We start from the raw sequence: 16,141 nt of genomic DNA, 5'->3' as shown, positions 1-16,141 counted from the left end.
ATTTGGTTTATATCCCATTTTATGTGGTTATATTCACATTTGACCATGAATTCTATTAAGGAATTATCTAGCAAGTACAGCACGGATACACAACTGAAACATAAAATACGCATATAACAGAATAACAATAACATATACCTTAAGTGGTTCTGCTAGGTCTGAGAGCTGATTAATTTTCTGTTTAATTGCATCATACTTGTTTTCTGCTTCTATTTTCAGACTTTTAAGATGTTCCATATTTTTTTTTTGTTGTTCCATATTTTTCTCAACCATTTTCATTTTGATTTTATTTTCTTGCGCTTCATCTTCCTGGTTACATTTACAGAGCACAGGGAGTTAATTAAAATACTTAAGTTATGAAATAGAAAAACAGTACGAAATTCAGAGAGAGGAGACACTACAGGCTCCAGGCAATCTGATAAAAGACAAATACAAAAAACACTAGTATATTTTCATACCCTTAGTTGTTAATCAGGAAGTACAAGAAAATGACTCAACAAAAAGATGGACATTTGGGAGACAAGTTAAACTATACTTTGCTTGAGGTCATCAACAAAGAAAAGAACTTTTATTTTATCTAGTTACACTGTCTTTCAAAATGCAGTGTACTGAACTAGCCCCAGCAAAAGTTAGATGCTGAGGAAACAAAAATGACCAAGACATAGCCCATACCTTTAAGAAATCTAAGGAATTAAAGCAGAACAATAAACAGTGGAGAACAAAATTACTGATAACAAATGAAGACAAATTCTCATTCCCAGAAAGCTCCCACACACTTTATGTCTTGTTCTCTGTGATATCTCTCAGCACTTAATATGGTGCCTGGTGCAGAGTGGATACTTAATAAATAATTATTCACTTTAACCAGACCCAATCTACCTAATGCACTGCTTACTGTAACTCAGAGAAGCTAAGCTGAATGTCATACACAGTTCCTTGGAGGGGGGAAAAAAAAAAGAGTAACAAATGTGTGATAAATTAAAATGAAAACCAGTTTCTAGCAGAAAAAAAACCCAACAATATGGAGCACAGCTACAACTGACTAAGAGATATCCCTTAATACTAATACTGATTAACTGTGAAATATACTATGCTAGGCAGTTTGGTTTAAAAGGCCACTGTTCAGAAACATACTGTTTAAGCTTTGATAGTTTTATTACATGTAGTAGAAGACAAAATCAATTATTATGCACGCAAGTTACATATACAAAACACTAAGGAACTTAAATGCCAGAAGCCAGGTAGTTTCTACCTTATTCGTAAATGAAGACAGCAATCATAAAAACTAGCTCCAATTAAAAGGATTAAAAAAAGGCTGAGAGAAGGTGCTATTAACATAAATGACAGTTTTGTCCTTTAACACTACATTTAAACTGAGGAAAAGACTCTTACCAACGTTGCAATATCTACAGACTGGTGTTCTTCTATATTCTCAAGCTCCCGAATTTCAGACATACTTTCTGTTATTTTTACCTGAAAGAAAAGTATTTCAACTTTAGTAACATAAAATAAATTAAAGGGGTGCCTGGCTGGCTCAGTCAGTAGAGCATGTGACTCTTGATCTCAGGGTTGTGAGTTTGAGCCCCACGCTGGGTGTAGAGTTAGTTAAAAAAATAAAATCTTCATAAATAATTAATTAAAAACAAACAAAACAAAACCCCAGAAAGGATATATTAATCCACAAAGTTCTTATTTGCTTTTGTTACAGAGGGGGTTCTGTAGCTAATGAAAGAGACGCATTAGTATTAAATGAACAAAAGGAAGTTGTGTATAAAGTCTGCCGCTATCACCCTTATGACTAATCCACTCCCATGGAAAAAAAGATGGAAGAATTCCATCTTAGCATTTAAAATGATGACAGTGTTGGATTCATCAAGAAAATCTTTTTCTGAAACACCCAGATTGAGGTTACGGCAAGATTACTCCAACACAGTGCTTCACAAAGTATGACCCAGCACGCCCTGGTGCTTCTGAAACTCTTTCAAGGGGTCATGAGGTCAAAACTATTTTTCATAAAAACACTAAGACACTATGCACCCTTTTTTATCATTTATAAAAATACAAAAATATCAATTTTCTAATTTTTGGTTTTAGAAAAATATCCATAGAAATGTTATTTTTGTTAACACATGAGTTTTTGTTAAGTACACCAATAAATATTCTTAAAGTTGTTTTTTTTTTTTTTTTAGGTTTTATTTATTTGAGAGAGAGAGAGAGGGAGAGCAGGAGCATGAGTAAAGAGAAGAGCAGAGGGAGCAGACTCCCCACTGAGCTAGAACCCAGTAGAGAGGGGCTCGATCCCAGGACCCTGACATCATGACCTGAGCAGAAGGCAGCTGCTTAACCAACTGAGCCAATCAGGCGTCCCTTAATTTTTAATAATTAGGTAAAACCCACACACATGAAAGCTCTTTTAAGACTGTAAAGGGGCTTGAGGCCAAAAGTCTGAGAACTGCTCCTCTAAAACTAAATGAATGGTAGGAAATTGAAAATAACTGCGAAGTAGTAAGTTGAGAAAAACAAAAGGACCTTTTTTTTTTTTTTTTTTACCTTTAACTCTCTATAATGTATTTGGCGCCTTCTAAGAAATTCCTCATTGCGCTTAATATCCTTTTCAAGGGCAGACAAATGTTGCTGAAGATTTAATATCTGGGCCTTTTTATTTTCAACTTCATTCTCCAAGTCACTGGGCAGAGAGAAGAGGATAAAAAACACCTTAAATCTATTTCTGAAAATTACAAATACTTTAGATCTTTACAAGGAAGAGCTTATTTGTGATAGCTTATTTGCAACTCTGTTCAGTTAAACCAGTTCTATATTCCTACCGAGTAATTAACATGAAAATATAGAGATTTCAGGAGAATCTAAACAGAGTCATAGTTGACTCATTTCATTAAGAAATATTTATGATTTCTCTGTGACAGGCATCATGCGCAGTGACAGGCAGAGGTGGAAACAGAAGGATTCAAACAAAAGGAAAAAAAAAACCCCTAGGAAATAAACTGTAACGTTAAAATGTCAGCATGACACTTTATATCCTCAGAACTACAGGAACCTAGGAGTGAGCCTGGGAGAAGTGACAACTAAACTGTGTTCTTAAAGGTTCCCTCAACTGGACCAACTAAGGGACACAGAAAGACAGACACTGAAGCACAGAGAAGTGAAACAGAGAAACTCGACAGATCAACATGGGCTGTCGCTAGGTAAATGCTCCAAACATGAGGGAGTGGGAGGGATGGAGAGAGAGACAATGAAAAGAGATGGAAGAAAAAGCCAGCGGATGCCAAAGCCATAAAGTGTCTCTGTGACAGCAGTCATTGTCTTCAGAAGTCACCTGTTCCTGCCTCACTGACCCAAGCACCTGTCTCCCAAAGTCGTGTGCCTGGTGGGAGAGAACCACCTTTGCAGTTAAAAACTTGTCTCTAATTGCCAGTACTGGCCACATTTTAGTAAGATGCATATTTTCCCACATTTTAACATCTCTGAAATCATCTTCCAGTTCATGGCTCAATTAGCAGCATTTTTTTCTTTTTTAATAACAGGGCAGCTAAAAATTGATGAAATACTCTGTTACCTTGCCAGAACCCTCAAAATCAGAAAAAGACTCAAGAAATGTCAGCTGAATGAATGATAAACATGAGGAAAGGAGGAAAAGAGTTGTGGTATTTCTGGTAAAAATGGGGCCAGATACAAGAACTTAAGATGGCTCCTCAAGATGTAATAAGAAATATTTGAATTACTTGAATTGCCATATATACATCTATGCCTATACTAACAAATGGTAATTTCACTAAAAACAATAGAATATTTACCAAGTAAACTTTGAAACCCAGAGCCTAAACCAAAAACCAGTGAGATAAGCACAAACAATATTCTGTTTTACTATTTCCCGAAAACTGCTAAATTGTACAACTTCCTTTTTGCTGGCTAGGATGAATTCTTTCACACACTTTCTTTTTTTTTTTTTTTAATTTTATTTATTTGAGAATAAGACAGAGAGAGCAGCAGAGACAGCGAGAGAAGGCACAAGCCTGCTTTTCCCTCTGCTCCCCGCTGAGGATGTGAGGCTCGATCCTAGGACCCTGAGATCACGACCTGATGGTTAACCAACTGAGCCACTCAGGTGTCCCTGTCACACACTTTCATATAGTGTTCCTCCTTAGTTTTTAAATAACTTTCACAGGGAGCAAGAACCTTTGCTACCAATGAAATAGGTACAACAACTGAACTAAGTGTGTGTACGCCGTTTGCATGGAATGAACACACGCTCCAGAGCTGCCCATCCAGGTAGTACACTCCTCTGTCTCCAGCCCTTATTCTGCTACGTCTGTCTCCACAGCCCTTGACTGAGTTAGCATTCGTTTACAGTCTCCGCCCACCTTCTTAATATAAGCTCCGGGATGAGGAATTTTTTGTACTTTATTTTGTGCAGCGTTTTGTGCCCAGATCAGGACTGGCACATCAAGTACTCATTCAATATGTGTTTTATAGAACAAATGCAAGAATAAATTTGAAAAACACACTTTGGAAAATTACATTAAATATGTTACAGTAGTTTAACAATTCAAAAATCCACAGGTAAACTTTTTTTTTCTGATATTGTATGTAAGCGGTAACTGCACTGAAATTACTCTGAGAGCTACCTTAGACATTTTTCTCGCACCTTCTGTGTACTTTCATCATGGGAAACCACACTGGGATAATTCCACTATTAAGAACGTAAGATCTGCACACTTCTAAAACTATGCTGAGATGCATGTATGTGTGTTCTCACTGCAGCACTGTTGTAAGAGGAAACGGTGAACAACTCCTACGTCCATCAACAGGGAACCGGAGAAGCAGCGTATTGATACCGCTCATAATCTGCTTGGGTGGCTCAGATCATGATCCCAGGGTCTTGGGATGGAGACCTGCCTAGGGCTCCCGTTCAGGGGGAGCCTGCTTCTCCGTCTCCTCCCTGCCTATGCTCTCTCTCACTATCCGTCTCTCTCAAATAAGTGAAATCTTTAACAACAACTGTAACAAAGTGATGAGAACAGTTCATTCCGTATACTTTCCTACACTGTTCGAACTTTCTCGCCATATGCATATATTCCTTTTAATTATTTTTTTAAATGTCAACAAGGACTATGGAAAAACAGGATAATGAGCTACTTTTGTTTCCTGATTTGTACTTTTCTGCATTTAAAAAAACTAGTGAATTTTTCTAAACTTCAAAGTATCAGGCAACTATCACAACTGGTTCAGGTCAAAACAGATGACACGAAAGTCATTTAAAATACCATTAAACTTGGTGTATTCTTTCTTTCACTTTTTTAAATTTGTTTTTATTTTTTGCTGAAAATCCAGAAATTTTATTTCTCTCAGTGCCTTCATCTCCTTCCTATATTTTTTCAGATGTGGCTTTTTTAGTTATTAGCCTTTTTCTTTCTCTCTTTTTAACTGAGGTGCAGTTTACATATAATATTACATTAGTTTCAGGTGTACAAGACAGTGATTCAAAATTTATATATATTATGAAGCAGCCATCACAATAAATCTAGCAGCTTTCAGTCACCAAAGTTGTTAAAATATTAATAATCATTAATATTAATTATATTCCCTATGCTGTAGATTATATTTCTAAGATTTACTTATTTTCCAATTGGAAATCTGTACCTTTTAATCCCCTTCATCTCATTCAGCCATCCCCTCATCCCTCTCTCCTCTGGAGAGAGACTGTTCAACCATCAGATTGTTCTCCTTATCTAGGAGTCGGTTTCTGTTTTAGTTGTTCATTTGTTTTGTTTTTTAAATTCCACATGTAACTGAAATCATACAGTATTTGTCTTTCTCTGTCTGACTTAAATTAACATAATACCCAGAACAGCATATTCACAATTAATAAAGTTTATCAATGTGGGAAACAATTTTTTAAAAAACCAGTGTTCAACAGCCTTTTGAAACAAAAGATGTGTCCCCTACATATTAATATGAATACTATTAGCTAAAAAATGAAGCCATGTATCAACTTGAAATGTTTATTTCTTAAATGTTGCAATCAGAGACCCCAACTCACTATTGGGGTTTATTTACAATCTTTTCCAATAATGCCATACTTCTTTTTTTAAGACTCGGGACACAAATACACGAGGCAATTTTTGTTCAAAGGAACGTGTGAGCAACATAGCGTAACACGACCATATTTTTATACATTTGCACTCATGTCTGCTTGGATACCATATAAGTTAGTCTTACCCAGTTAAGAATTAGGAAGACTGGATTTAAATGTCATGGCACAATGGAGAAAACCTACCACTTTACAGGTCACTTTTATACAGCATATTCATACATCTATCCTCTAAGACTCAGCGTCAACGTAAAATGTGTGCTTTGTGCCATGACACCAAGTTGCTAGTCATTCAACTTTTTTCTGTTGCTAAATAAGAAGTTTTACCAAACTTTCTGATATCCATTATGGCTATTGTTCTTCATGCTGCTCTCAAAGTCACACAAAAATGACTAATATTATTTGAAAACAAGAGATATATATCAACAAAACTCTCATTTCTCCTACATATCTAAGTCATTTAGAATATTTTCACTTTTACTCAGTTTTCTTAGATATTTATTTTACTTAAGTTCTGAGTTCTTCTATTAAAGGTCTTACAGAGATCACTAATTTAGTTCCAACTCATCAATCTGTCAACTGAATTTGTTTGGTTAGAAAATCATGGTTTTTTTGGTACCAAAAATCCTTTCCGCAATGCTTGTGAATCTCATTAAATACACTTACTAGTTTTTTGTTCAACTTCTCACTTTGTCTCCTCTGGCAGCTCTGTTTTTCCTAGATATGTGTTCTAATTATGCCAAATGATCTTTTTAGAACAGTGCAACTCAAAATACAGTCAGAGACAGAATATGAACTTGAGCCAGAATGTAAACCAGCACACTTGTACTCTCACTGAGCGAAGTCAAAACTAAATGACGGGATAGTGGTGTAGCTGACGTACGTTCTGAGTTCAGCTCCTATGTCCTTGTAGATCAGCTGGTCAAGGAAACACAATTGGTGCTCTTAGCACAGAATACTGTTGTCGAAGTGATGATGGGAAACAACCATCAACCCAGAATTCTACATCCAGCTAAATGATTTTTTAAGTCCAAAGCGATTACTCACAATCCTTCCCTGAAAGAACTACAATAGAGCAATACAAAGGGAACCAAACCCTACAGGAAGCAGCAGGATACCAGAGCAATGCTACACTGACACTAACCTTATCTCAGAATCCACATCTTTGCTTAGGAATTTAGGTCTTGTATTTTCAGACGAATAGTAACGTCCTGCAAAGACTTGATCACCATCAGCAGTAAAAGCTTCTCTACAGTTCTTGGGTGGTTTTTGAGACTGCATTACTGCACGAGCTACAGAATTATTCTAAAAAAATAGAGGGGGGGGAAGACATTTTTTAAGTTATGCCATAGCACTCCTGATACACAATTTCAAAATGTTACCTATCATTATTTTAAGATTCAAGTATTTTTACTTAAACATTTAAACTTAAGTAAAATAGTTCCAGAGGTTAAAAAAAGAACTTCAAAAACAACTTTCATTAATTCAACGAATTAAAACTGACAACCTTTAGAACAACAAAGTAAGCAAGGCTTTATGATAAAGAGATTTAAGTTCTAATGCTGCTCTCAATTAGAGTGAAAATTTTAAGTACATTTTCACATGAAAATATTTACTTTAGACCAGAGTTCATGCAAATCTTACTTTTTCTAAATGACTTTCACAGCCTGAAAAGAAAGATGTGAGTGAACAGCAAATGGCAAGAAAAGATAAGATACTGAATTATGTGGAGGAAAGCCTGGAAATAAGCCCTAAAAGAAGTAAAATAGGCATCAGGCTTTATGGAGGCCTCGCCAACCTCTGAGGACAGACAAGAGAACTTCATTATTTCTTTTCAAGGATCCTTCTAAAATATGACTGAGCAAAGACCACAAATAATTACAATATGACCTTGCAACACATGCACTGTATATACATTTAAATTACTGATACCATTATTTCTCAGTTTCCGTTAATGAGAAAAACAAACTCTATTATGTTTGTTTTGATTAGATCTATTTTGAATTTTCTTGTTCCTTCTCAACAAATTTATGCCAATGACGATCTAATCCAACAAGTTCATAAAAATACATAAGTAGATGAAAAGTAAATACTGATTTATTTTATAATACATTTAAAGTTTTAAGATAATAACTCATAAAATATCAAGTAGAGTATTTGTTTAAAAATTAGGATAATAATACACTTATCTATAAGGGTAAATAAAAAATGGATTTGGCAGCCAATCAAGAAAGAATGAGTAACAAAAAAATTATAGCATCATTCACCAAAATAATATGTATTTGTGAATACACTTGTACTGAGGAATAGCCAAAAATATAAGAGTTCCCTCAGGCAGAAAACGCAAAAACCAGTTCTGTATTATTCTGTAGCTTCCTATGAGGTAAAAGTACAGTGGTAAAACATATTAACAACTTCATAATATAGACTAGACGGGAAGCAGAATTTATAGAACCAACTTCAGTTTTGGAAATTTAAAAGTAATACAAAGTTGAGCAAGCATCTTATCTTACTTTGATCAGAAGCACTGTCTCTATGCTTCTCATGTCAATCAGGCTGTTTGCAACCACTGCATTATCAATTTCTAAAGCTGTCAGGACTGTTGGAAACTCTGGATGATAAGCAGCTCTAGGAGACAAAAATATGTAAGTACTAAAAAATTACATATCAATTTTAATTAATTAATTAATTAATTAATTCAAACTTTAATTTTCTATACATCTGTCTTTTTAATGCGTGACTATAGATAAGACAACAGAAAATAACTGATAACATTTGAAAACATCTGTAAGAGGTGAATTTTATTTAAATAGTGAGCATTTATATTATGTGCTAGGCAGTCTAAGAATATTATAAATAATATCAGCTCATTGAATCCTCATAATAACCATGAGATTGATAATAATATTCTCTAATTTAAAGGAGTTTGTTCTTAAGATGGGGGAGGCAAACCACTGGCCTAGGATGCTTAAAATGGAGAGAAGTCAATGGAGTAGGAAAGTTTAAGGTTCAGGACAGAGGTGAAATAATTAAAAAAAGCAGTCCAACAAACCAGGTAAGAAAGCATGCAATTCAGAGCCTATGTAGAATAAAGAGCTTCTGAGAGAAATAGCATCTCTTCTGCAGAGCAGGACAGGACGTACAGACGCAGACACGGTTATGGGTGGCTAGCAGGCTGAGCACTTCGGCAGCCTGTACTTCAGAGGGAACAAAGCCATCTTTTTTTTTTTTTTTTTTATTTGACAGACGGAGATCACAAGTAGGCAGAGAAGCACGCAGAGAGAGGGGAGGAAGCAGGCTCCCTGCTGAGCAGAGAGCCCGATGCAGGGGCTCGATCCCAGGACTCTGGGATCATGACCTGAGCCGAAGGCAGAGGCTTTAACCCACTGAGCCACCCAGGTGCCCCGGAAACAAAGCCATCTTAATAGGAAAGGAAACTATTTCCAGATCTCCTGGGGAGCTACGCACTCCCCCAGGCTCCTCTGCTGAGGTTCTCTAATGTGAGCCTGATATACCAGATTCATTCTAAATGTTCCAAGGGTGTTTTCCTGCTCTTTTCCACATTAAAATAACATACCCAATTTTAAAATTTAGTGCTGGAATCACAATATATACCGATAAAGTTCTTCACCAAAAATCACCCCTCCAAAACATCTGTAAAGGCAGCTGAAGTTGAGAGAATATTAAACGTACCCGACCTGTCAATATTCTGTCAACATCCGACTTCCTCTACTACGCCGCCAACTTGAACTTCAGCGTAATTGCAAACTACTCTGAAGGGTGAATGCCCTGGAGCTGCGCCATGGACCTCCGACTTCCCGCTGTCACCAGGAGCCCACCGCAGCCCTCCCGGCTTTCCGCACCTGTTCAACCTGCTCTCTGCCTGTAGCCGGCAGATCTCTAGAGCTGCTCCCACGCCTCACAGTCCTCCCTCTCCAGCTACGCCTCACCGCCACTGAATGAATGAACTTTCCCAGCAGCACTTTCTCAACTGCTTCCCTGTTCTTCTGTAAGAACCACCCGCTCTAACAAATCCAAATGGAGTATTAGTCCAACAGTACACATTCTCTCCTCAAACTTACTAAAAAGGTAATAGTCCCGCAGCCACCATGGGTGTTTGAATGCTGAGCGGATGTTGGCTCTGCTTCCTCTCTCACTCTCCCAAACCTACCCAATGGCTGAGGCCCTCGTCCTCAGCACACGGATTCCCCTATTTCCAAGCAGTGACCTCATGCTGCACAAATGGAGCTCACCCCGCAACCCTCCACGGAATGACACACTAGCAGGAGACAGGGAAACACGGCGTGCCAGGAGGGTCATGCCAGGCGTGCCTACTCATGGGAGTCTGTGCAGCGGGTCACGGAGCAGGCTCCGCAGCTGTTCAGGACCCCTGTCCCCGGTGCCCGAAGCCCAGTGCCAGTGGAGAGGATACTCCTCACAGGAGCCAGTCTCTCCCAGCAATATCCCAGGGAGAGTTTCCAAGGTCCCCGCAGGGAAACCTACGAGTCAGCATACTGGCCTTCTACCAGCTGTTCAGAGGTCTCTCACTCTAGATGCCGCTAGCCCATCAGGGGACATCTTTACCATAAGCAACGCTGTCTGGCAGCACAACCGAAATGTCACTTTTATCAGGTTTTAGAAATCAGGAACCAGAGCCAGAAATGTTGGGGTCATATTTTCAGGCAGACAGGGAAAACAGTTTACCTTGAACTACCAAATCCTCATTTCTAGCCTAAAAGTTCAAAATTGGCAATTCTACAACAGGACTCATCCACTTCTGACAAATCCACTTTTTCCTTATACTTCTCCTAAACCAGTTACGAGCATACCTGCTCAGTAGTCGCTCCAGCCAGAGACCTAGCAGTCATCCTCAATTCCTACATTCTCTTACATTCAAGTAACAAGTTCTATTGATTTTGTCCTAAATAGTGCTTTCATTTTTATTATTTTCTTAAGGATTTATTTATTTATTTGAGAGAGAGAGAGAGAGAGAGAGAGCACATGCGCAAGCAGAATGAGGGGCAGAGAGAGGAGGAGAGGGTCCCAAGCAGAGTCCCTGCTGAGCGTGGAGCCCCAGATGGGGCTTGATCTCATGACCTTGAGATCATGACCTGAGCCAAAATCATGAGTCGGACACACAACCAGGTGAGCCACGCAGGTGCCCTCTAAATAGCACTTCTAACCTGCCCCTTCCTGTCTATAATAATAATAATAATTATAATTAATTATAATTAATTAATTATAATTATAATTATTATTCCTGTCTATAATAATAATTATAATTAATTATAATTAATTAATTATAATAATAATTATAATTAATAATAAATAATAATAGCAAACGCTATTGTTTTGCAGAATAATTTATGATGCCTTCTCACTATGCGTCTTGCACATAGAATTCTCTTGCTTAGAAGGCACTTAACCCTTCTCCGTCACTTGACAAATTCATCAGGTTAGAAGACTGATCATTTGTCCTCTTTTCTCTACCTTCTTTGCCAATCTGCCCACTAATGTAGAACATAATTAAACTCTCTCATTTGAACTACATCTGCAGTTTGTGATCCAATCTGATCAAAGCTGACGAAGAATAAACTGGAAAATATGTATTATACTTCAAAGTAAAGTGACCGGCCAATCAGCAGTCAGCAAAGAGGCCAGTTTAAATACCGTGCCCTTGAGAAGGTTTGTTGGGGTTATCAAAGAAAACCACCACAGCTCTTTATGGAATCTGCAAAGCACCTTGAGAGTTGAACTGTGAGTGCTGAGTGCCAAAGCTCTTCCTTAGTACCCCAACCCCACATACCCCTTAATTTGCCGTGGTCTGTATCACTTCCCTCAGTATAACTTCTATGCCACACCACATCTCTTCCCCTCTCCTGACTCCCATTAATAGACCTCGTTTAAGGAGTTCAAGGGCAGGGAGCATGTCTTATTTATCTATGTGTCTCCAATGCCTAGACTGAAGTTAAAGAAGTGGCTTGATGAAATTTCATCAATTAGTACTACAGATTTGGTTGACGTAAATATGTCTTAATTCTTTCTGATTTTGGACATGATTAACCAAACCAGAAATGGCATTTAGCTACCAATGCCTCACCTGTGTCTTACATCATACATCTCATTCCGAAACTCAGAAACTATTATCTGTGGCCGTGAGGTCCCCCGTGAATAAAACCTTTCCATCAGGGCCTGAAGAACTCTTTCATCGGCATGGTTATGGCAACAGTAGGCCTGCAGAAGTCCTTTCAAGCAAGATTCGATAGCCAAAGCAAGTTCGGGGTCACGAAGATGAATGCAAGCTCCTAAAGGCAAGAGAAAATTATTAAAAAGCCCATAAATACTTATTTTGAAATATTAATGTTACTATCTTCTTATAACAGTTCATAAATGACTTCAAAATATTTTCACATAAAGAAGCTTAAATGACATTACAGATCTTATGTTAACTATATGGGAGATCCCCACATATCCACTGGATACACTGGGGCGAAAACCCTTCAAATCCTGCGAAAAGAACTGCCCCAGTAACTCCAGTGTAAACCGACAGAGGTTTTTCGGTTCAAGTGTATACTACTCGAGCCTCCGAATGGCACTTTGGAAAGTAAACCAAAAGGTTTACAGATTCTTTATTATTTTCTGTAAAACTGAATAACACTGGTATTTTTGGATGAGGAAAATACCAGGAACTGGTATTTCAGGAATGGATGAGGAAATGCCTCATCCACTGAAACAGATCCTGGTATAGAGGTACATATCATTTATATGAACAGACTTTACCATAATACTTAATACTGCGTGTAATGCTGTACTAACACAGTAAGACAATACTTTAACAACAAAGCATTTTTATGTTGACAGCATCATTTTCACTTAAGGATATTACACAATTAGAGATAACTCCTCAGGAGAATTCAACAGATACATATATTTTTTAATCTCATCTATAATAGGGATAATTCAATAAACCCAGGATTTATACTTGAAAAAGGACTTAGAAATAATGTTGTCCAACCTAAACAGAAACTAAGAAGATAAGTCATTTAATAAAGGTTACATAAAACTCAGGTGGTGAGGGGCCTTCTGATTATATTACTGCCACTGGATTTTCTGACTAACCAATTATTTTCAAATTAGTTCATTTGTTTATTCATTCATTCAGGAAAAAAAATTAGATCAGATTATTCAACTCAATAGTTTTTTTTTTTCCTTTTCCTAAGTTCTCTTGCTTTTTTTTTCCTAAGTTCTTATGCTTTAAAAATGCAAAAGGGAAATTATAAAGTTTAAAGTGATTTTTATCCCTGTATCCTAAAATATATACAATTAAAATCCACATACAATTATGTTCCTTTTTGATAAGTTTTAAAACTAGATTCAATAGACCCTTTCTGAAAATAAAACCTTATTTTTAATGTTTCTTCTACCCTGACCAAATGCTGACAAATACCTAAAGGGCCCACGGGTTTACATGTAAAAAGCCCACGTCTATAGGCATCATCTATTGCTTCAAGAAGGGCTGGAACATGAGGGCCAAATCTTTTCAGTCGATCAGTTTTACTATCTTTTAATTCTTTCAGTTGCCTCTGATTATAGCTCAGTGTATGCTTGACATCTAATTCTTCTCCCCTAAAAAATAAAAGTGAAAAACAGAAGAGATATGAGATATAGTTACACAGAAATATCCAGCCTCTCCCCCCAACACCTGCATATCAGTGAATGACTCAGCTACCCTAAAGAGTAAAGTCAGATTTCTTTATTTGAAAATGATGGTGTTACTAGAGAAAAATAATCTCAAGTCCTTAAAACTTAGCACAAAAAAAGAAATGATGCCATGGGAATGAGGACGAGAAATCCCAGAAATGGCCCAGCTCTACAAGTGTTAGAAAAGTCTAGGAAAAGTGGTTTAAAAAAAAAAAATCTTGTATCTTATTCAATACAAGAAACAACAATCACAATAAAACATGTTTTTTCTCTTCATATAAAGACCAAACCATCTGATTTTTAAGTCCCTGAAAAAAATCATCCTAAGGATACTGAAACTTACTTAATTCTGATCCGTTCTTCTTTGTCCTTTTCTATGGCTTGCTGAAACTGTTCGATCTCTTGATTGATTGAGCTTTCTTGATCCTGCAAGGCCTTTACTCTGTCTTTTAACCAAGATATTTTTTTTTGCCTTTCCAATCGTTCAGGTTCCAAAGATTGATCGGTACTAACAATAAATAATCCAAAATGGAAAATGTTAAGTGAAAAACTTAACATTTAAAAAATACAAAGCTATGTGATAAAATTCCTTTAGAAATAATAAGGAAAATATAATATTCCACTTTGCAACTTGGCTGTATTACAAAATGAGGCAATGATGAACATGGCAAAGTAACCATCTTACCTTTTCTTTAGTTCTTCAATTTTTTTGCAAAGCTGCTCATCATCTTTCATTAATGCTCTATACTCGTTTAGAGAACGATTATATAAAACCTGACAAAACATTAGACACAGTTTGGTAAGATAAAAAAATATATTAATCCCATTCAAATCCACTTTTGCCAAATCTTCATATCGGAGGCTAAATATATGCAAAAATATATTTTTAAAACAAAGTACATAAATGGCCATATGAAACCATTACTTTTTAAAGTCTGAAAGCAGCACAGATTTCTATTTAATTGCAATAACTCTACTTTTAAAAGTAAATGAACAGTATTTGTGTTTGATATGCAGCATTTAATATTCCAGGCTGGAAAATTTCTCTCACCTCAGCTTCATTATAGACCCTTTTCTTAGCAGTAACATCTGTTTTCAACGCCATACATTCTGGTGCTCTTGCATTTGTCTCTTGACTAATCTCTTCCAGTTTATCTTGAATATCTTTGTACTTTTTTTCTGCTTCATTAAGTCTAACCTTTAAGAAAATAATATCATTGGAGTGTTTTTCTACTTTTCTTCAATAAACAGAAAAAAAATTTTAAACTTAGTTTCACTCTAAATAATCTCAAGATATCAGGTAAGCAAACTTAATGACATAAAATACTAAAATACAATTTTTAATTCTACATTTAGTTATCCAACAAATGTGCTATCTTTTGGGGATACAAAGAGTAACAATGGTTTGCAGGTAACACAACCAAACAGAGACAGACAAAATTTAGCAGAACAGACTGCTTAAATTGATCATAGTTTGGATATAATAATGCTTAAGTTGGCTATGTCTATAATTGTGGAAGCCCAGGGAAAGAATCCAGAGGTCTGCCAGAAAAAGTCAAGAATGCCTTCAAGGCAGAAGTAGCATTAGAGATGAGACTTGAAAGATTAATCCATATGTACCAGGAGAAAGGCTGGGGAAAGGTGTTAGAGGCAGATGGGAAAGCATGCAAAAAGGCACTAATACAATTTTCAGCAATGAAAATATTTGGAGCTTAAACTGAGAGGGTAGTGGTAGGAACTGAGCCAAAAGCATGGAAGGGCCCAGAATTTCCTAACAATCAGCTTACAACTTAACCCTCCAGACCACAGGGAGACAAGACATGACCAAATCTGTACGTCAAGTCATTTTGGAAGCACATGCAGGGTGGAGGGAAAATTAAAAGAAATAATATCAGTAAAGAGGTAACATTCCAGAGCAAAATGAATCAGAAACCAAAACGGGGCACTGACAATAGGAATGGATTAGAAGAAACAAATATGAGAACTGTCTGGATCAGGGATTAGCAAACTTTTTAAAGAGTCAGATAGTGTAGCGGACACTATTTCTTCATATCCCTTCCACTTAATAGTCATTCTGTACTTGGGACGCCTGGATGGCTCAGTTGGTTAAGCAGCTGCCTTTGGCTCAGGTCATGATCCCAGCGTCCTGGGATCGAGTCCCACATCGGGCTCCTTGCTTGGCGGGGAGCCTGCTTCTCCCTCTGCCTCTGCCTGCCATTCTGTCTGCCTGTGCTCACTCTCTCTCCCTCTCTCTCTGACAAATAAATAAAATTAAAAAAAAAAATAGTCATTCTGTACTCAACTACTATGCAAAAGACTACAGGAAAGGTT

General features: G+C 37.0%; 1 protein-coding gene across 2 annotated transcripts in view; it reads right to left on the bottom strand.

The window, feature by feature from the left end:
* LOC111154051 (structural maintenance of chromosomes 6) overlaps positions 1-16,141 on the bottom strand; it is a 75,186-nt gene that overhangs the window by 26,970 nt on the left and 32,075 nt on the right. For both annotated transcript variants that reach the window (XM_022513406.1, XM_022513407.1), the window contains exons 11-20: positions 14,862-15,008; positions 14,496-14,584; positions 14,154-14,318; positions 13,557-13,735; positions 12,210-12,414; positions 8,623-8,737; positions 7,254-7,414; positions 2,551-2,686; positions 1,393-1,473; positions 139-309 (exon numbers count right to left, since the gene is read on the bottom strand). In XM_022513406.1, the coding sequence (XP_022369114.1) occupies positions 139-309; positions 1,393-1,473; positions 2,551-2,686; positions 7,254-7,414; positions 8,623-8,737; positions 12,210-12,414; positions 13,557-13,735; positions 14,154-14,318; positions 14,496-14,584; positions 14,862-15,008 (1,449 nt within the window). The remainder of the gene's footprint in view (positions 1-138; positions 310-1,392; positions 1,474-2,550; positions 2,687-7,253; positions 7,415-8,622; positions 8,738-12,209; positions 12,415-13,556; positions 13,736-14,153; positions 14,319-14,495; positions 14,585-14,861; positions 15,009-16,141) is intronic.

The sequence above is a fragment of the Enhydra lutris genome, unplaced genomic scaffold, assembly GCF_002288905.1.
Source record: "Enhydra lutris kenyoni isolate GAN:26980312 unplaced genomic scaffold, ASM228890v2 scaffoldscaffold35, whole genome shotgun sequence".
Classification (NCBI taxonomy): Eukaryota; Metazoa; Chordata; class Mammalia; order Carnivora; family Mustelidae; genus Enhydra; species Enhydra lutris.
Note: the sequence above shows the minus strand (reverse complement) of the source record. Positions and strands in the feature narration are given on the sequence as shown.